The sequence below is a fragment of the Dermacentor andersoni genome, chromosome 7 (genome assembly GCF_023375885.2).
Source record: "Dermacentor andersoni chromosome 7, qqDerAnde1_hic_scaffold, whole genome shotgun sequence".
Taxonomy (NCBI): Eukaryota; Metazoa; Arthropoda; class Arachnida; order Ixodida; family Ixodidae; genus Dermacentor; species Dermacentor andersoni.
The window spans coordinates 19,366,380-19,388,779 of NC_092820.1; the positions used below are offsets into that span (position 1 = coordinate 19,366,380).

General features: G+C 43.7%; 1 protein-coding gene across 1 annotated transcript in view; it reads right to left on the minus strand.

The window, feature by feature from the left end:
• LOC126535531 (uncharacterized) overlaps positions 1–17,823 on the minus strand; it is a 73,089-nt gene extending 55,266 nt beyond the window's left edge. Inside the window, exons 1-2 of the mRNA XM_050182344.3 lie at positions 17,665–17,823; positions 3,624–3,850 (exon numbers count right to left, since the gene is read on the minus strand). Of these exons, the coding sequence (XP_050038301.1) occupies positions 3,624–3,847 (224 nt within the window). The 5' untranslated portion in view covers positions 3,848–3,850; positions 17,665–17,823. The remainder of the gene's footprint in view (positions 1–3,623; positions 3,851–17,664) is intronic.
• Between the last annotated feature and the right edge of the window lie 4,577 nt (positions 17,824–22,400).

The window sequence follows — 22,400 nt, forward strand, 5'->3', positions numbered from 1 at the left end:
TGTGCGCGGACATGCACGCAGAGGCGCAGTCGGTCGCTGCGAACCCGTGTGATTGCTGCATTGAGGCTTCATTCGGTTATGCTCCATCCGGTTATGCAGACAGCCTACTATAAGAAAATACTTCACATAGTTTGCTCTCAACGTTTTCCTACCTTTCACGCGAGAAGCCGGTTCGGGAGACTCCGTTACGACCGCGCACAGTCGCGTTCACTGTACCTATTTGGTAAAGAGATAGCGTCTGTAAATGATTCTGTGCTTTCAATTTGCCTAAGGTTATTATTTTGGCAGTTAGAAATTTCCCTTGTTTTGAGATTACTTACAGAAATGTCAAGGAGGGCTGCCGCGTGGTGTTTTTATTGAGCGCCGTAAGCCAAACCTATGAGGAGCGCGCCGCGCGATCCCTCATACTACGCAAGGGAAGCCCTTCCGACAGATGGCGACTCCGTAAGTCCTCGCCCCCAATACTTGGTGCAGTCAAAGCTGTTCCAGCAATCATTTTTTTCCACATTCAGCAGATGATTGGAACTCCTTGTCCTGTGCTACTGTACAGTTTATTATACTGTTGATGCTTTTTAATATAGCCTATGAACACCTTAAACATCCCCTGCTTGGGCTGCTCTAGTTGCTTGCAGTACAGTCGAACCTCATTATGATAAAAAGGGATGTAACGGATATAACGAAGTAAATAAAATTCCCATTGAATTCCCCATAGAGATCCATGTATTTAAAACCTCAACGAACTGAAATTTTCCTGCCAATGGGTATAACGAACTTGATTCGTCTCTGAAACCAAAAAATACACAACTGTTGCATGTCGATAACATCGCTTTCCGCGGGGTTTAGCACTCATTCACCGCGGCAGTTCAAAACTGCCGCATCCCCGTATCAAATATGTTGTTCAGCAACACTGGTCTTTTTCATCACAGCATGTAGCTACACTAGACTGTACTAGACAATGCTCGAGTGGGCTGAACTGCGCTTTCTCGCTTGAGGCGCCGTGTGTAGAAAAATTGTGCGGAGGTATTGTGAGGTATCATGAGCGAACTGGATTGGGGCGGAGATGTGCTTCGTGGCATATTCAGTGTACTTTCACGGCAGGCGCTGAGACCAATTTTGTGTGTATGCTCTTATAATGCTGCTTTATTTCAACTGCAAATCTATAATGACACCTTTTTACTGCATATACATATTTTAGGCATGAGTTATACAACATGACGTCTTCAATTTTGCTGTTGTTGTCAAGTGCGTCGTCTGCTAGCGAGCACGCATTCGTAGCGCGGATGCCCAGTTTTTCTCGCAGAAAGTCTGCAGTAAAATTTTTCATGGTTTTACTTGCTTTTGTGTGCCCGTGACTCTTGTCAGCTAGTACCAATTGTACTTATAGACAGGTCAACTGCTGTTTTTAACACCGTTTTCTAAAAGGAGCACATAATTTTTGCCACAGAAGCCGCCTACCTCCAACATGAAGCTACATAAGAAAATTTTATTAATAAAGTGAAAGCTCGTTAATTCGAACTCCAATAATTCGAATTTATGGATAATTCGAACTGTACTATTTGGTCCGGCCAAGCTCCACAGAAGTCTAGGTATAAAAAAGACCGTTAATTCGAACGCAAGAAGGTTTTGCCACGGATAATTCAAACTATGCTCGCCTGGCACACGGCCAGAGAAATGCGCCTACTGCCTACACAGAAGGCTGCGTCGCCTCCGGAACGGAGAGAACGGCAAGAGAAGGCAAAATCAGAAAAAATCTAACCGGCGCGGGGTCGGCCAGAAGCCAGCGGCGGCTGCCACCTTCCTGTTCTACATAACCTCAGAGACTTCTTGCCCGTTGCGAATCTCGGAGGCTTTGCAAATCTTGTGCAGCTGCTAATGTTGTGCGGCAGATGGCGTGGCAAGCACCAAAACACAGCGAATCAAGTGCACCGCAGCTGCGCTTGCAATCAAGAACCAACGAATCAGGGCCTTCGCCACCTTCACATGTTCAGCGTCTTTGTCTCGACAGTCTTCATCAGTTGGTGTTAAGCCTCGGCTAACGTTCGCTTCGGTGGACATTGGTGGTGTGGCACAGTTGGACGCAGAGCATCAACTTGAAGACTGCGTGTGCCCGCGGCACACGCCATCACTTTCTGACATGCCAAATTTCTGACATGCCCTACTGCTTCCAAATCGCAGTGTACTGTTGCTCTCCTTCACTTTCGTTAGCTCAAACTTTCGTTAATTCGAACTGAAGCGGCTTCCCCTTGCGGTTCGAATTAACTAGCTTTTACTGTATTGTGTCACTTTACGTGCGCTTCTTGTTGGTGCAATATTCATCAGGGACAATGATCAAAGAAAACAATATTGTAGTGAAATAAAGCAGGTTTATTAAATGCATAGCACGAAGAGGTGCTGATGACCAGTGCACTTCTAGGTATGATACATAGGTACACTTCTAGGTAAGGGTACATAGACATATATATATATATACTCGATATACAAGGTGTTCTAGCTAACTTTAGCCAGAGTTTAAAAATGTGTGAATGCCACTTAGCTAGACAGAACCAAGGTAATCTTGTTTGCCGTCGCCTTGGAGATACTCAAATTAGTTTTTCTCATTCTGCCTAATTAAATCATTAATCTTAATTAATTAACTTCTCGACTATTATAATTAGATGAAAAGAGAATGAGAAAATTGTACAGTGACTCGAAAAACTCTTGATACAGCTTTCTGTTGCTCAATACATGCTACATAAAAGCATTTTTCTGCCCGTGAGGAAAGCCCGCAAAATTACTATGCAACTGGCCGCTGAAGGCACTTGGCTGCACTCGCAGGAGCGGGCGAGGCTCGCGCGAGTGCAGTGGATCACGTGATGCGACGTCACACCTTCACACGTGCATGCCGACGGCTGAAGGTCAAACGCGCGCCAAGATTCATTTTGGGAGTTGTACCCCAAGGAGTAGAGCTTTCGCTCTAGAACTAGTGCATTCACTTTTCTTTCTCTATGGCATGCCGCGCACGCAGCCGGAACTGGGCCTGGCCTGAAGAGACCTCTGGGTGCTATCTCAGGGGTCACGCCAGGCCGTGCATTCACGTCTCCCTCTCCCTGCGATGCGTGGGCTAGCAGCTGGGTGCGGCCTCAAAGATCGCACTGGCATCGGTGCAATCTCGGAGGCCACAAGCTGGCCGAGCCAAGCCAGCATGGCGAAGTTCGCTTGGCTCATCAATCACACAGCGGAGCGCTGTGTTGTGTGCCACATGCTGCTCGACTTCAACGAGCCAAGTGGAAAGTGGACGCGAAAGATTATCACAACGAAACAGAAGGCAGCTATGTTGCATAAGGTGCTAAGCCATGTGCTGCACAGCTGTATTTTGTTCTTTTATTCAAATTTCATCGCATACAATGAATGGCCTTGTAGTGGTTCCGCTGGCTGCAAAGCCGTCCTCTTATTTTCATGTTTACAACTGCGCACTCCATTGCGGATATAGTGCAATGAACGGTAATAATGCATGTAATGAAGTAACATATATAACAAAGTAGTTTTGGCTGCCCCTTCAACTTCACTATAGTGAGGTTCGAGCGCATTTGTTATTAAATAAGCAAATAAATTAATTAAATTAAATTCACTATGTGTGTGCTTACCCTGGCTGCTGTGGCATACCAAACTGCTGCTGCTGCGGCACCTGCTGCTGTTGGTAGCCAACTTGCTGCGGCTGCGCCATCTGCATCTGCGGGACCTGCATCTGGGGCACTCCACCCTGCTGTGGGTGCATGCCAATCTGCTGATGCATCTGCGCATGCTGCTGCTGCATCTGGCCGCTACAACCCAGCGCCAGAGCCACAAGGAGGGTCCAACAACGCGACATCCTCTGCAGAGAGTTCGTGGAAAAGCAAAGATATTTGCTCACATACTCTGCAAGGGAAGGAGAGAGACAGCAAGGCCTCAGGAGAAAGACAAAAGAGGAGATGCACACTCTTGTAGAGCAAGGGTGCATTCATGTGTGCATTGCCACATTTTTCATTGTCGCAGCATTGTTTGTTTGCTGCACTACTGTCTCTTCTTCCATCTTTGCACCATTTTATAAACAGAATTTTGCAGAAAATGTTTCCAAAACGGTGCAAAAACAAGACAGCTGAGATATCACTACATGCAAGGCTGCCTATATTGCCAAGTTCCAAAGGTGCCTCTTTTAACAGTGTTCACAGCGGTTTTGTGTGAAAAAAATTCAGGCAGAATGCATCCTTTGAGGATGCTTATTGTCATTACTGCAATTAACATTCAAGTGGTGGTGCACATATAATTTGGTGGAAGAGAATTCATTATTGAGAGAATTGGCAAAGTCTTAATTTATTGGCATTCTTTTCTTATCGCATGAGTCGTTTTAAACGTTTATAGAGAGAAATGAAAAAGCCACCACCGAAATTTGTCATGTACGAGCGGTGCAACGTGGCTGGGTTCCTCTCTCGCGCTTCCTTCTGGAGACTGAGTCGTCTGGCAGAAAGCATGGGCCTCCAAGATTGCACTGGTGGTGGCACACCAGTGTATGCTCAGAATTAATCCCTCACTGCCCGACCCGTGGCCAAGCAGATACAGCGTCGGCTGCTGTACTCGGGGACCCAGGTTCAATACCGACCAGTACCAAAGCTTTTAGTCTTTCTTTCTATTAGAAAAACCGCCGGCGTAAAGAGGCCAGAAACACGATACAAACCACAAAGTGTGGGTAGTAGGCTAAGAATGCTAGCCACATTAAAAGTTACTGACTCTTTTTGAAAAGCAGTTTGCTCTAGAGAAACAAGATTCAATTCTGGCCAGCATGGGAGACATTCTACGTAGACAGCTGAGACAGCTTCGAGGCAATGTAATGGAACAGATTTCTAGCCGTCTGAACGATGTATGGAAGACGCTTCTGCGATGTGACGTCGCCTCACGTCGACAAGAAAAAGTTGAGAAAAGCATACATTATTTCTGTATTTTGTCTTTGTGCCTACAAACCTATGAAAAACACAATATAGCTTACATCAAGGGCATATGATAGCGTGTCGAAGTTTTATTGCACGCAGACAAGCTTCCTGTTGGCTTTCCAAGCATCCTGCTCAGCCACCACCTTGTTTGGACAGGAAAGTAGCCTGCATCGTTTTTGACTGCGATGCTGTCTTCATAAAGCAGCCTACTTTGACGTCTTCGTAAGAACTGGAAGAAGACTTCAGATGGCTGCTGTCCACATAGCCATCTTAAGCCTTGCCACCTACGGCCAGTATTGAAACAAAGCTCATGCTTCTGCGAGACCGTCTCACGAGGCCTAGGAGCAGCACACCAGAATGGACAAACACAAGCGTTCGAACGCACCACCGTTTGCATGACCGTACACACGGATGGCCAGACATCATGTCCAGGGATGCCGTGTCCAGCATGGAGGAAACATATTCACTCTATATCCAGTCGCGGTGATGTGGACTTACTAGATTTCTCATGCACCCATCGGCATGTTCTATAGATAGAAATTCGGCTAGCAGGCATTAGCGTATGAAAGGTGCAATATATGCCCTTGTGATTGTTCGCACTACTGCGTTGTTTCTTTGTCCCAAGAGCACGGGTGAGACCCCACAGGGTGCATACTTGAATCAATGTGCCGAAGTATGGGTGACGGTGAATACATTGGCAGCACACGAATGTTCGAAGCTGAATGTTTCGTAACAGTCCACACAGTAAGCGAGTGACTAGTGATAATACGTATTTGCTACAAGTTATTACAAAGTACAGAACATCGCCATAACAATCCTCATGTCTAGCAATAACAAACCTATCGCGACTGAGCACACCCGCGACCGATCAGACAATCAGGTAGTGAGAACTCGGGCAACCTTACTGACTCGGAAACGTGACAAGCTGCCGCTGAAAGGTATTTTCTAAAGAAAGAACGAAGAGCTAAACATACTGATACTGATTCAATTCATAAGCAGGAAGTTAGGATCACTCGGAATACATTTTTAGGCCCGCTTCTATTACAAGCACCATTTACGCTGCTCACGCCATTTGGACGAAGCGCAATGAGCTCTAAAAGCACTTGCATGTCTTTTGATGCTGTAGCCAAAGCTTCGCGTGTCATCCACCCAGTCACCATCTAGGATATCTGCCGAAACAAGTTTGCAGAGCCGTACCGGCGGCATGTACATCCATTGTAAACACAGAGCAAACGGAGGCATATGAGGCAAGCAATGGGCACGTTACCATGTGATAAAACAAGGCAGCGCCCACAGAATCGGCATGAAAAGGATCAAGAGAAAAAAAGGCAAGAGCTTTGAAGAATATGCAAGACCCTTCAAAGTGGCCAGGACGCAGTCGTCCAACTATCTGAAGTTTGCTGTTGCAACTGAGAGAAGAAGGGCCAATATGGTAGTACATAAATAACTTGGAGTCTTAGTGCACATTTTAACTCGAAATTTCAATTTGAAATCGCTGCCTCCAAGTCCCTCCAACCAACAGTGACTGGTATTCTGGCATGGAATGTGTGACATTGGGAAGTGCAGGGCCACATCTGTGTCACTTGCTCCTAAGCAGTCCAAAAAACACAGCATAGTGTGCTTTAACTTCATTGCAGTGAAAAAGAGACATTATTGTGCTTTGCTTCGAACACTGCAGCTTCTTTTGCACAAGGTATGATGCTTATGTTCAAAAGCTCTCCCAAGAATCCTGCAGAGCCCTCACATTCATGACAGACTTTCAACTACAGCTTTTGTCATCTGGTCTGAAACTAACATGCACTGAAACAGTAATATCCATGTCATGATCATTATAGTATGCCATAAACTTCTGCAATACTCTTTCAATGGTCTTCTCAGAACAGGCAACAAGTGATCATCTCATGCCTCGTGTACAGGTAGCAATAGTGGCCATCTACTTCCTCAATGATCACTCCTTGTCTATGCCCAGAGAAATATGAAAACTAGGCAATGTGAATACTGTAGAGCTGCTGTTGATACCACAGTGGAAGAACTGCCCGATGGATGCGATTTTCCTGACCATTCTGTTTGACATGGTTGTTGGATTTCTCCTGTTTCGTAAGTTGGATAACAAATGATGATGCTGCTGGTAATTTTGGTTGCCTTTCCATTTAACTCTAGCTGACAAATAGAAATTCCATTTAGCCTAAGTTTGCTAACATTGTGCCTTCAGGTGGTCAAACAACCAAATACAGTACCACTGTTCCATTTTATCAAGCAATTGTGCTTAAGTGGGTTTCGTTTGAGGTCACTGCACACTTTTTTTCCTCACGCAAGAAACAACGCTCGACGCAAAGACGACTCCTGTGACATGTCTGACCTTTACATTTGATGCAAAAACATACAGCTATGTCGAACACAAATGGTACCACTGGTAGGTGGCTAAAGATAAGAGACTGGATGAGAAGGCCTGCACTCACTGGTCGCCAGTTCCAAGTGTTTCTTTCCATTTTTCTTGTTTACTTGTTATAAGTGAGCAAAGCGTAATTGTAAGTCGCATTATGGGCGACCAAAGAGTTGCTATGAAGAGCCCTGACTGCTTCTCACGCCTCCTGGCAACTGGAGCGTATGTAACCCTAATGTTTCCTGGGAAGCAGTGGCTGCGAATGCTATGCACAAAGGTGGGCCTTCTGGTAGAAATGTGGCCTCTTGTGTGGGCCACGATGCGGCATAGGCGAGCACCATCTGCAGGTATTGCAAGGAACTAGGCACGCCACTCCGTGTCCTCCAAGACACTCACACGCCGGTGTGAATAAATGGCGGACACCATGGCTGGTCTATGAATGGTAAAAACACTAGAAAAGGGGTTTTTGCGTAACAGAATTATGTTTTCTTGTATAGTCAAATTACCATTCGACGCTATCATGTCTGTAGGTTGTGTGTAAGTCGTACTTTATAATGTTTCTACATATTTTAGCTTGAGAAATTTAATTAGTTCAGTAGCTTCCTTGCGCCACATGGAGGGCCTGGGTATGGGTGGTTCAAAAATCTTTTTGCTGAAATGACATTTGACACCGGATTTTCTGCGACACGGGGCCCTTAACGATATCGTGTTACAACTCAATGGCAAAAGGGGACACAAACATGGCCAGCCTCCGGACAAATATTGCCACATCTTAAAACTAGACTACTGAAAACAAGAAAGTGAGCAACGTTCTCATCAACCTTTGAGTGAAGGTAAAGTTGGCACTTTAGCTCGTCAACTATAGTGTCAATGGTTACATACATTTATGTTTGCCAATTGACTGTGTCTTTATGTCACTAGAAAGCACAAAGAATTTAATTCTACACCTGTCACTATGCCTTTTCCTTCCTCCTCATGTCAAAGAAATTTATTTTCTGTATATTCCTGGATACTGTGAGCTTGCGTACAATAAGACTGAACAGTTTGGCAAAAGCAGCACGAGATGGGCCCATATGTTTTTTTTTTACACTGAGCGTTACCCTGCTGGCTGTGGCCAGAGCTCCGTCAGTCAAGCAGCCCTTCTACTGACAAAATGGCAATGGCCAGCCCTACACAGGTGACCATTCACTATCCTTGTGTTCGAGACATCTTGCATGGTGATGCCTGTGTTGCTCACCTTGTTGTCCTCAACAGCCTCGTTTTTAAGATGCAGCAATATTAGACACTCCTGTACATGCTGAGTGCCATTGCATGCACTTCTTGAAACACCCGCTGCCATTTTCTTACAATGGAATATGAGGCATGCTGGTCATGCACCAGATTTCTTTGGACATCAATTAGTACTTCCACCTAGAGCGAAAATTTTTCTCTGCCATGCTATTATTGTTCAGTGGCCGCTCCACTGCTACCAGCTCGGGAAGCACGTGGCAGAGAACGAGGCCATCTCCAGTATGGTGTGGCCAAAACACAGGCGCTATCTTCTTTCACATTTCTTCTCAGATGCCATGCCCTGCCTCGGAAGCCTTCAATAAAATGGAGATAGTCTAACCGACCACTATTTCACCATAGCACAATTCAACTTCATTAGAAAAAGATTACAAATGCACATTAATTTAAAAATTATGCAGATTCCACGCACTGTGGGAATCAATGCAAGCGAAGATTTCTGTGCTGGTTGTTTTGATTGATGGTAGCGGCGATGTTGACAGCAAAAGCTTAATTTCTTCAACGTTTGGTCTAACACAAGAGTGGAGAGTTCATGTTACCTTGCATGCACCACTGCTGTTTGTCTGCGTAGTACACAGAACACACAGGGAGAGGCGTTGTTGAGTGCCATATTTGATAACCTCCGAGGGTTGAGCGTTGTAATTGCCTCACATGGCACATCGCATCGTGGCAGAAGTACTGAACTTGAATTGGATTATGGGCTGTATGTGCCAAAACCACAATTGGATTATGAGGCATGCCATAGTGGCAGACTGCGGATTAATTTTGACACCATGGTGTTCTTTAATGCGTCCCAAAATCTAAGTGCACGTGCATTTCCTATTTCACCCCCGTCAAAATGCGGCTGCCACAGTCGGGATCACATCCGCGACCTCTAGCAATGTCATAGCTGCAAATCTACCGCGATGGGCACAGAAGTGTTGATTTGACGATCGAATGCCTCCGTAGTGTCGCCTGGATCCTGCGGTGCGCTTTAATTAATGCAGCTCTGCTTCTGTGCGTCTTGCATAAGTTGTCTGCTTGACATATTTACATGTTATTTTTCTGAAATAGCAGGAACGTACCGTACCTTGAACTTAAGCTTATCCAGTTTCCCCGCAATCGATGTTGTATAGTAGTAGGGTTTTCCTTGCCTTCTCATGTCACCTCCCCCCCCCTTGTATGGGAACTGCCTCTTCCTCCTCTCTGCTCACTCCTGTCATGTATACACACTCTCTGAACCCCCCCCCCCCCCCCCTTGAGGCAGTGTGCCAGGCAGCAGAAACCACAGCATCAGCAGCAACAGCAGTGGGAAAGTCAAAGGAAGAGGCAAAGAAAGCTTCGCTTTCAAAAAGAACAATAAATGATTTCGGTTATGACACTTGGTCTTTAGCGATAGCAGTGCAATATGTGCTGCCTCCTGCGTAGCACACAGTGCCATCACTGCTGCTGCAGTGGTGCCACCTGATGGTGGGAAAATGGCCATCTACTGCAAAAGTTTACAATCCGGGGCATACTGCAATTAAGGCCCTGTGGTAGAACTGCTGCTGATGGCTATCTGACAGAATACATCTAAAAACTATACAGTTACCCAAGGTTTTACTCTAACAATAGAAATTATTAAGGCAAACCTTTATTGTATTACCCCATACTGGAACTTCAAAGGTCTACTAAAGGAAAATTTTAAGCCAGGTTAGATAGATTATGCTTCTGTTATAATGTTACCTCTCATGTGGAATCAGTACTGGCTGACTCACAGATGTGGGGATTATGGCAACTCGTTCATTTTGGCATGGGCAATTCAGATTGAGGAGCAGCAACAGAACTACCTTCAGTGGCAATTTACTAAGGAACAAACTCGTATATTGGTACACAGAAAACAATTACTTGATAGCTTATCAATCTAACCGGAGCTTAAAATTTTCCTTTAGTGGCTCTTTAAAAAGTATACCTATATTCTATGAATAAAATTACTTAAGAGTGATGCCTCTCCTGTCCTGTCGTTTCTCCTTATGGTTTCACATCTCTTCCACCATAATTATGTTGTTTCACTGTATTGTAATGGCTGTGCTGCATTTTTGAAACTGCGTTGATAATTAACACATACCATGTCGGTCGTGCATGCACACATTTGAGTAAAGTGCCTTTTAAGTCTAATGCTCTGACCCATCACCTCTTCTTTTAGTCATTTTTTTGTTTCTTATTGATTTTGGGTGAAACGCATCACCTAAGGCAACGTCAACAACCTGTCCAAAAAATTTTTCTTGATAAGCAATCCTAACATCAGCCCAGCAACCTCCCATTTCTTTACTGCAGCATTGTCTGCATTGCAATATAACAGCACTCCACAAGTATCAACCGTTTGGTCATGTGCCTCTGAACAATATGAAATTTGTGAAACAAGCGTCCTACATTTCTCTCCCAGGGAGTTCTGCTCAAGACCTGCTGTGGTGGCTATTGGTAGAGCTCTCCAACAGAGTAACAGAGCATTGGCCGAGGGAAAGAAAATGCAGTTGAGGTTGGCAGAGAAGTAGAAAATGACAGAAAATTTGCAGGCTTAATAAAATCAGACTGAGAGAAGCCTCGCCCTGCACCAGACATAGAACAGGCTGACAAATTAATGATGAATGGGTTTTAAAACCCTTTCAGTGTAATTGACGTACCAGCACGTTTCCGTACTGTCCCGCCATGTCACTGACGTACCCGTACGTTCTCCACTAGCTCCTCTCAGATACAAAGAGTGCATTTTTCGTTAACCATGTAATTTTTTTTTCCTTCTACACCACCAAAAAAGCACTTTGTTCATTTTACAATATCTGGAAAAAAGGAAAACCTAACACTGAAAGGGCTAATGTGCCAGTGCAACACTGGGGCTACGACAGACACAGCAGTGAAAAACTCCAAACTTACGGCAATTATCTGTGAGAGAGAGAGATTGATTTGAAGTAATAGCCTACAAGTCTGCATAAGAGGAGAGGGGTATGAGGAATGGTCATGAGGACAGACAGAAGGCTTGTGTCCAAAGGGCCCGTTGATGGCCTTGAGTCTAGATCAGCTTTAATAAATGTTCTAAGAGAGCCTTGATGGCTTGCTTTCTTGATATTATGTCTCGCCAAGGGCCCAGTAATGTCTTCACTCAACAGCCTGTCACATTAATTGGTCCTAATAAAGAGGTCAGTGCCTGCAGTTCAAAGTAAAAAAAGTAATATTTAGGAAAGAAAACAAGCCTGTGCTCGACTTGGTCGAGTGTATTGCACATATTACAAGCTGGCAAGTCTGCACATCATATGAGATGTAAAATATTGTCTAAGCATGTAGTTTTAAAGGGAAACACTAAATCAGTTTTGACTGATCAAATATTCTCATTAATCTTGTGGCATTATTAGAAAAAGAAATAAAAATCAAAGTTCAATATTTTTAAATATTGCGTCAGAACTTCAGAATCAATATGTTAGTTATAAGAGTTGGGGTCGGGCATGAAATAGATGGTAGCTGACCCATGCCATCGTCCGACTCATCCACGCTAAGAACGTTGTTGAAGGGAGGGACTTCTCATAGAGAATAGGAATATGGGATTTATTTACAATATCTACATGAAGGGTGGAGAACGTTACATTTCATCAGTATGACTGAAAGAGAATGCAACGCGAAGAGCCGACAACTGTTACTTAAAAACACTCTGTCCTCCATAGATCTCTAGGTGAGAGAAAACTGCCATTCAAGCTTCGTCCAATGAGAGTCACCGCAGTCGACCCGCCCTTGAGGGGGAGGGTTCGCACACTCACTTCCGCACTTTGGTTTCACTGAACACACCGAGGCGAGAGGGTTCTTGTAGACAGGAGTCTTGACCCGAGCAAGGCACCTCTTGATCCCAGAGCTGACCCCGCAGTCAGTGGCTGCTGCGTCTGTTCATTCACTGCGACGACTTCTGGTGCCCGTGAGATCGCATTGCAAAACACCGTGTTCCAGGAGTTCTCTTGCTCCAAGCAAACCGTGAAGGCAACAGCAAATCAACTAACAATACTCGGCCCGCCGAACATGGCTAGTCATGCCGGCGCCGTTGGGCTGTTGAGGCAGCGCATTGTTATCTTTACAAAGTGAGTCGTCACAGCAGGCTGGGAAGGGTTTGGAGGTCGCTTCTCTGAAGATCGCTAGCCCCTGCAGGCCGATCGTAACAGTATAATATCATGGATCTCAAAGTATATTTTAACATTTAGGCCAATCATGGCTCCATGAAGTTTTTAAAACTTGCCACTTTCACTTGCTAGCTCTTTTAGAATGACACACTCCATTTTTTCTGATAAGAAATCAACTAGACCTGAGCAGATTCTATCAAAACCCACGTCAGGGAAAGCTGGTGCAGAAACTTCAGGTTAGTGTCACCCCCATCTTCCATTTTTGCTTCTATGCTGTCACCAAACAAACCCTGTGTGCTTAGAGGAGTAAGAGTGTGTGTGCGTGTGTATATGTGTGTGCGTGTGTGGTAAGGAGGGTAGTTTACTAACCACAGCTCAAATAAATTCTCCCTCAACTGTCCCACTAATGTGCACCAAAGGCTCAACACCTAAGTGTTGCTTACATTCTGCTCCAACTGAAATGCAGGCCCTGTGGCTGGGAGTCAAGTACGCAACCTGAAGTTTGGCAACAGAATGCTATAACCACTGAAACACCATGGCGAGACCCTTCTATTGAAAAGGGTTGATTATTAGCCAAGGAGCTGTGGATGTTTTACTTTATATTTTGTGCCCAGGCCACCATCTCTGATGTCAGAGTGGCATCATACATTTATTTTCAGGCCATTCTCGAGCATCTAGAATGAGAAGGAAACCTTCAAATCAGAGTGCTTTTTGCAGGCAGTCTCAAGTCACGAGCAGCTCGCCAATATCCTTGAAAAGAAGAGTATGCAATTGGTGCATTACAGCAGTACCAGCTTACAGGACCCAAAACCTGTAGAATAAAAAAAATCTGAGAAGATACCAAGGGCCACACAGCAAGTGATGGAACAAAAAATTATTGCCACAATTGAAAGACAGGAAAACAGCTGTATGGATTAGGGTGGCAACACAGACAGCTGATGTGAGATTAGGAAAGTGGTGTTGGCCATGTATTTCACTGGGCAAATAATTAGAGCTCTATTAAAGTAACGCAACTAGTATGAAGGGAACAAACGCAGCCAATGATGGCAGAGAACAGGGTAATGAGGCTACAAAGTTTGCAGCCATGGGGTGAAGTCAGCAACGCATGACTCGAAAAAAATTAGATCACTGGGAGAGCCTATAATTCATATTGCAGCACTTAGTTTCAGATTACAATTTAACCCTCTGTTGATAAACAATTAACTAGCTCCTAGAATATGTAGAAATTCATGATGCCATGAGAGTTACTGCAGAAATTTTAATGTGCATATTTATTCTTTTATTTGTGCCTCCTTCTTGCCCAGCTAAGCTTGCATTCGCTATGAGATAGACACAGAATACCCAAGTGGGTTCTATCAATCTAGTCTAATTTGAAATAACTTGTTCTTGAGCGAATTGCTTGATACTTGGTGAAGCCATTGTAGAGCAATTAAAATAAGCACAAAGTACAGAGGACTGCAAACCATGTGTGCTACACTCAGACCCAATTTATTGGAGTCCTCCAACTGAGCAAACAAGACTTACAGAATAGTGTGCAAGGGCCCACAGATTAAGCACAGCAAAGAAAAAAAATCTTACTTCCAAATTGGCAGATAGATGTGTCACTGATGCGACTATTTTCTGGTATGAAGTGCCTCCAAAAGCTTGCATACAGTGGTTTCTTTGTTTCTGTCCAAAATCTTGGAAACTAAGGTTCCCACTTAAGTGGCGGGAATGCCCTTCAGCGTTTTGGAGCAGCCATTCAAGCAGGTTTAAGCCTTCCATGAAAGCGCACGCAAAAAATCGAAATATAGTTTGGTGCTCTCTTTAGTTCACATAATCATTTACTCATTAAAAACTAGGAGCAAAATAAGCGATTCACCGCAGCAAGCTACGATGGCAGCGGCAATCGTACATTATCAGCAACATGCAATCGGTGGCACTGTGCAAAACCACGCAAGTAACATTAAAGGGACAATATATAATGAAACACTTTTCAGTTTTATGGTATTAAGTAATTATTAGAACAGCAAATGAAGTTCACAGTGCTCAATAAATTTTGGCCGCAATACCAGCGCTAGCTTGACGTCACGAATTTCAAAGTACTCTTCTGTATTTGGGCCGTTGTGGGCCTGTAAAAGCTTTTGAACTTGGCTAAGTAGTCTTCTGCGGTTGGAATGGAGTTAAACTCCACTGAAGAACAGCTACCAAGGCCTGAGCAGTTGCGTGTTGTTAAGGTGAGCTGGGGCGGGCAATCAAAGACGGGGTCGCCACTTGTCGTTCGTCCTAATGCCTCTTCTGGCTTACGAAGCCTGTTTTCATGGTAAGAAGGTTATATACCAGTGCAGCTGAAATTAGTCTTCTTTTATTTTCCCATTAAGAAAGGGGTCGACCCCTTCGAAGGGGTGATATTCTGCACATTTAAACTTTGTTTTATGAACAATATCAGGGCAGTGTAAGCACGTGATTTTCTTTATTCCGCCACAGATGTGCACTCGCAGGAAAGATGTATTGGGCAAGACTACTTGCCCATTCGCGTTCAACTTTTTTACCACGAGCTGTAGCAAAGGCGCATGCATTACCAAAGACATAGCTGACAAAGAGCATGAACCGTGGTCTAGTACCCGATTACTGTGCATTTGGTTGTAATGCCGAATGTTACATTCAAATGACTCAAATTCTGTTCAAAAAAGGAAGTTATACAGTGAAACTAATAAGGTTGCAAGCAAGCAATGCAAATAAGTATTGTAATAATACTGCACTTAGTAGCTTCACAACACAGACTCCATTTTGATCTATCGCACTTATTCTTTATTCTCTTTTTTCCCCCTGCCTTTTATGTTGTTTCAACTTCTTCTATTTGGAGGCCATCATAGGATTGCTTCAAGTATGGTAGACACTGACCACCTTTTTGTCTGCAAAGCACCATCGAGGGTCAGCCCTCGATGCGTAAAACTACTGCGTTGATCGTGCCATCGCAAAGCTAGCATGGCCACCCAACTCATTGTAGCCTCATGCACGCCTAACGGTTGACGTGTAAAAATGGCAATCAATTAAATTCTGTCACCTGTGACAGTGCCAGTCTTGTTGGCTTTAACGCCCTGAAAAAATGCGGCCAATGAACGCAATGGAGCCAGTTTGTTTTGTATTAGGTGTCAGCTTCCCAATTTTCACCCTGCCATAACTACACTGTGGTGCAACAGTGGTGCAATTTAAGTGAAAAAGACACTTTTGGAGCAGCGTGGAGCAACAAATTCCTGTCGGCGCAGATTGGCACAATTGGGGCAGGATTCCCACCAATGCACTTAAAAACCAAGCAATGTGTTGGGAAGATGGACACTGACTTTATTCTTGTTTAAAAGTTTGTGCTCCTGTGCTTTGTCATTACTGCAACGTCCAGTTTGATCTGTATAGGCTTTCCCATGTGAGTGTTATCAAGCAAACCTTGCTAGTCACACATTTTACGTATGACCTGGTGTGCTTCTTCTGGCATCCATGCTTTCTGTTTTTGCATAAAATATGTGGGCCAGAGGCCAGCAAGTTTATGTGGTGCTGAAGAAATTCCTGGCACGCCACCTCAACCGAAGCGAAGAAACCACTGCATGCAAACTTTTGAAGGTTTTGCACATCAGAAAAAGAGGCACAGATTGCATCAGTGATACGTCTACCCACCAATTTGGCAATGAGATTCGGTTTTTAGATTCTTTTTCTTGGCTGTGCTGAACTTGTTTACAAGCGCATTATTGTGCATGTTTTTTTCCGATTGGCTGGGGCACTCCAATAAATGAGCTGCGAGTGCGACACTCGTGGTGTCCTTTTAGACCGGCATGATGTTTGTGTTGGTTGAGTATACGCATGTGCTTCTGCAGGATCACAGGAAACCTGTTGCATGCAGTGGTCCAACATTGAGCAATTTTGCCAATGAATTAAGTGATTGACGTATTGGATCACTTTAAACTATGTCACAATGACAATTATCTCAATTACTTCGGTTCCTTCAGCATTTAATTTATCCCAAATCTATCAACAGAGCTAACGCCTGGTTCTCCATTTCTACAAAGTCTCTGGTAAGCCGTTGTTTGAACCATCTCTCCTGAGCTAGATGTTGCAAAAATGGTGTCTCCTGGAAAGCCATTTAAAACGCTTTATAACGCCCACAAATTAATGCATCAAATGTGGTGGGAAAACATCTCAGATGGGTACATTGTTAATAAAACACAGCCACAATTAGAAAATTTGACAATTTAATATTACGTTTGGGAAAGTTAGCATTGTGATATCGATTGCGTACTCAGAAAAAGCTTAACACGCGTGGGATAGTTATATTACGTCTAAGGATGATCTAAACTGGGAAGACCAATTTTTGAAAAAATATGTGCGGAAAGCCATTGCCTAAATTCGACGTTTAGAGGAGAGGGACATACCGACCAACACAAAATAGCTTAATTGCCTGTACAATAAGCTGTCTATGATAAGATACAACGGAAAAGAGTATGCAATCTTGTATGTATCATGCACTCCTGCTTGGGCTTGCAAAAGGAAGTCGGCAGTATTCCTAAATAACTACTAAAGAAGTATATCAAGATCAGCAAAACATAAGAACACACGGCAGGGATTCAAAGCTTCATCTACTTCGGACACTACCGAGATCGGCGTTCGGCCGGAGTGAGTTAGTGTGGTCACACTGCGACGAGAACTAAAACGAAGGAAATCGCGCCAGCCTAGAAGTTCCACGTGAAAAATGACGGGGCTCCACTTTGGAAATAATTGAAGGCATGCGACGTGTGTACTGCAGGAAACTGATGGGCCGACCCTTAGCGGGTAGCGTATCCAGCTGGCGAGGGTCACTTGGGCCACGTGTACATACGAGCGGTCCGAGAAAAAGAGGACGATGGAGGAAGACAACGAAGATGAAAATCCCGCGGCGGTGCTGCAGGCGCGTTGAATGGGCGCTCACCTGTGACGTCTTTTGAAACGGTTTCGACACGTGCCAGCAGCTGCTCAGAACTTCAGATAGCGCGCTGACGCCGGGAACTCGAGCTCCTCGATCCGATGACAGCCGGCACAGCGGGGTCAGACACACACTCGTCACACGCACACGCCGCACACTGCTCCATTTCTGCTTGTTATTTTTATTTTAAATCAGTCTCTGATTCTACCTGCGGCCGCACCACAGGTGTAGCGCCCCTTACCATACCAACACAGTTCAATGCCTTAGTTACACCCGAAAGTGGCAAATAATCAGACCCTATCATTTTATTTTATTTCATCACCATCAAAATTTCAAATGTGCCAGACACGATGGTAGATATGGCCGTAGAAATGGAGTGAAAGTGTAAATGAAAATGTTGTATTACAAAAGGCCGCCGTTCCTGCGACCCGGTCGACGGAGTGGAAAGTGGGGGTAAGCGTTATAGTGCCCTGGTCGTTCGAACGCTTAGGGCCCGAAAGCGTTAGGTTCACCCAAATAGACGCTAAATAATGGTTTGGCTTGGCTCCGTATATTATTTTTAAATAGGTGGCGCTAAAGCGATGAACACGAATCGGTGCTTCCGTTCTGCCCGTGCGGTATGGTGCGGTCTTCGCTTGTGTCCGTGGCTGTGGAGAAGTGATTGTAGCTGTTTGATGTCGTTAAATGTGAGAGCTTGTGGCGAAGTCATTGAGTATGGCCGTAGTAGTTCTGCCCATGTAGTGTTTTGCGGACTTCACCTGTGCCTGTGACTGATCGTGTTGCCCAATAGCTTTGTGGAAAGCGACGTGGTTTGTGTGGATGTCATCGCAGCGTTTGCCAGCTCCTGGGTGGCCCCTCTGCCAGTTATTGATGGCGTTGCGCAGAAGCTTTGTGGAAGTTGATGTACCTTGTGTGGATTTCGTTGGCGCTTATGACTGCCTTAATTATAGGTGGTCACACTGCCTTTTGAAGCGCGTCCGAGCGCGAGAAACTTCACCGAATTTTTTGTAAACAACGTGGACGTCTCGAAATGTTAACTAGAAATCAACCAGCAGCAACCAAGTCTGTATTTTGTGGTTTTTCGAGCTTATGCTCATGCGAGCAGCAGAAGGACAAAAGATCCGTTACATAATGTCAGTTCCATAAAATTAGCTTTGCCGCAATACAGTCATGTTATGCGGTGAAGCATACGTAATGTATTGCGGTAAAGTATATGAAAAAGTAGGCAGGGACCACTGCGTTATTATGATCATGGCCGTGCGCGAACAAGGAAGAATCACAGTCGAAGCGCATGGCACAAACCTTGCCAATGCTTCAATTGGAAAAAGAAAGAAAACGAATTGGAGTGGGTGATGCCAAAAACAAAGCCTTGACTTTTGTATTATCAAAGCAGTTCCGAGAATAGTCAATCATATTCCAAGCTCCTGCATTATTTATGATTGTTTAAAGTATATGCATATATTGTGCACCAGCCTTAGCACCAATTCTAATGTACTTTAATGATGTAAGTTTAATAACACGTGGCAAATATATAATTTGTGCTGTATGGTTGTGCTGTTTATAAACTGCTGCTTTCATGTGGTAATGTGTACATCAATGGCTGGAAGAGTTGATGCATCCTCCTTATAGAACTCATTGAAACCACCTGTCAAGCCATCATTGTTCTTGCGGTTGTACAGCATATTTCACAAACATTGGGATAGTTATATAGAACGAGTAGCTGATCTTAACATATCCACATGCATGCACAGGAGTGCGGGAGTCGACCATCTATCTCTCTAACTCAGGTTGAATGTGCATACTTGAGTAACATGTAACACTTGTTGGGTGTCAGGTTTCTTTTATTGTTAGCCTAGTTTGTGTTTTTTCTCCCATTTGTAGGTTTTAGTGTGTGTTGCTGTGTATGTATATAATTGCTTCCAGAGTGGCCTTCTTGTTGCTAATAAATTTAGAGAAGGCAGCGTTCTTCATTTTGTGCATCAGACAGCAAGTGAGCATGTTTCAAAGGATGTTGGATTTTGTTGCCATAAGCAACAAAAAGGCATAAGCATATAGACTGCTTGCTGGAGGTACTCTTTATAGCATTAAGGATATTATCATGCTGATAACTCTGTGCACAATAACTATAAAGATCACATCATGTCTGACATGTCTTCTTGCCACCATGAAATCTTGTCAGATGCACAACACGGGACATACACCACAGATCTTGGCCAGCCATTCTCATTTGTCGTCTCGACCTCCTACCACTGAGCAGACTGGTCCAAGAGACAAAACATGCAACTTTTATCTGATTAAATGTAGTGCATGTTGCACAAAATTAGATGTCAGGTGTTATTGTTGACACAGATACATATCTGTGAGCCTCATAAACTAATGTCAAAAGAAAGAGAGTAATACCCATGAAATGCACTCTTGGTAGCATGGCAGGACCATTCTCTTGCAGAGTTAAATAACAACCATGCAGCAGTATCATGATATCAAGCTGAACAATAATTCACTCCAAGAATAGGTTTCTTCATGCAACATTGCACTGATAGTCTTGAAATACAATACCCATTGCTAACAGAAGGCCTTCCAAATTATGCATGACAGGAGGGCATATTTTAGGAAGCAAGAATGAAAACGGAGCCGGTTAACTATGAAAGTTGTGAATGCAACTCTGCAGAAGTTAGAAAAATGAACCAAATGGAATAGTTTAAAAGTAAGGGGTTTTGAGACAAAAGGCCGTTTTATTCCATGCCAGAAAAGCAAGCATAGGTTGAAATGCTTTCCACATACATACCTTCAAGGTGCATGTACAGGGTCTGTCCTGAGAGTAGTGTCAGTAAGGCGATTAAAAATCATTTATTGAATTTGTTGTTACAAAAAGTTTAAAAATCTTCAAAATACTCTCCTTTTGCGTCAATACATCGGCTCCAGCGAGACTTGCAGCTCTCGAATGCGTTGCGGTAGTCCTCCTCCAGAATGGCCTTTAATGCTGTGGTGCTAGCTGCTTTGATCACGTCCGCTGTCCCAAAATGATTGCCTTTCAGGGGTGTTTTGAGGCATGGAAACAAAAAAGTCGAGGGGGAGCCAAGCCCGGGCTGTACGGGGGCTGGGGGATCGTTGGCACCCCTTCTTTAACCAGGTAGTCGGTGACGATGAAGGCACTGTGGGCCAGCACATTATCGTGGTGCAAGTTCCAGTTGTGTGCAATGTGTGCAGTTGTGTGCAATTAAATGTTGCCTTGATTGGCTAGGCAACAAGAAAACTTACCCGTTTATTTCACAAATTCTAAATTGAAACATGTTTTTATTACCTCCATGTAGCTCATTGATATATACGTGTGTGCGTGTGTGTGTTCTGAGGCTGCCTTTTACAGGAATAGTAAAGATTGGTTTGGCAAGTTGGCACCTGTACCTTGAGGTTGTAGTTCATTCTCAATGAGATACAAGGAGGTAATAACATATGTTTCAATCGAGAATTTGTGAAATAAATGGGTAAGTTTTTTTGTTGACAAGCCTGGCCAATCAAGGCAAGTTTTAATTGTTGATATGCTTGCGGTATGGGAATAAGCAGCTACAATAAAATTTACAGGTTGGTTTTGTATGGCTTCAACTAAATATGAGAGTTGTGTTTTTTGTCGGTGTATCCCGGATTGATGAAGCATACTCCAGTTTTGATCTTGCAAGCATATTATACAGTATAAGTTTAAGGGAAGCAGGAGTCCAAGAAAACTTGCAGCACAAAAAGCCATGTGTTCAGTTATTAGCATTAGTCAAAAAGTTGATATGCATTTACACTGAAAGATCACTAGCAAAAAATCTGATAGGGCGACCTAATAAAAATTATATCAGTTTTTTTCTATTGCATTATGAAACGATACAACTGATACACTGATAAAATTACTTTTAGTTCTATTCTGGACGTATTTGTGCTATTCTGCTTGTACCAGTCTACTAGTGTATTCCTTTTATTAGTGTAATAATGTATTCATATTAGTTTGCCAGATCTATAGTCTATCAGTATCTATATGTGTTGTATAGGTGTAATGTGCTTCAAGGAGAAGCAAGCTTCCTCATTTGCCCAAAAAATGAGTCAGAAATAATGCATTTATATTATCACAAAAGACAATACATACAAATCAAATATGAAGCCCAGGATTCAGAAAGGAAAGATTGTTGGAACAACTACACACCATGCAACAGCTTAAAAAGAATAAAAATGTGATCACATTTAAAAGAGAAGAGATGTTTACATTGGTTCACAACAAAGTTTAGCCTCTTTAAACAGGAGGTTATTGGCAGTCAAGCCACCGAATTGGTTCACACGTACACCACGAAGATTATCAGACTTCACAATCTGGAAAGCTAGTGAATGGAAGTGGTGGGTTCTTCATTATTCATTACCATGCCTTCATGGCTTTTTGCCAGATAAGTATGTCAGACATTCCAGTTTGCTTGTGGAGGGTGTCTATATACTTCTACTGGACACCGTCACTTCAGATGACCATAATGAGATCATCTGATCTTCTCTCGGAGTTTGTTGTGAGAGCACAGTCTTTGCATGGATTGGGTGCAATGACATACAATGTATACCAAATCCTACATCTTCTTAAAAGTGCGGCTAAACTAGGACCTCATTGGTCGCATTCTTCATTTGTATTTGAAGGCGGAAATGAACTTCTTGTGAAATTGGTACGCAGAGCTAATGATGTTCCTTTACAAATGTTGGAATGTTATGTACTTGCTCGAAAGTTA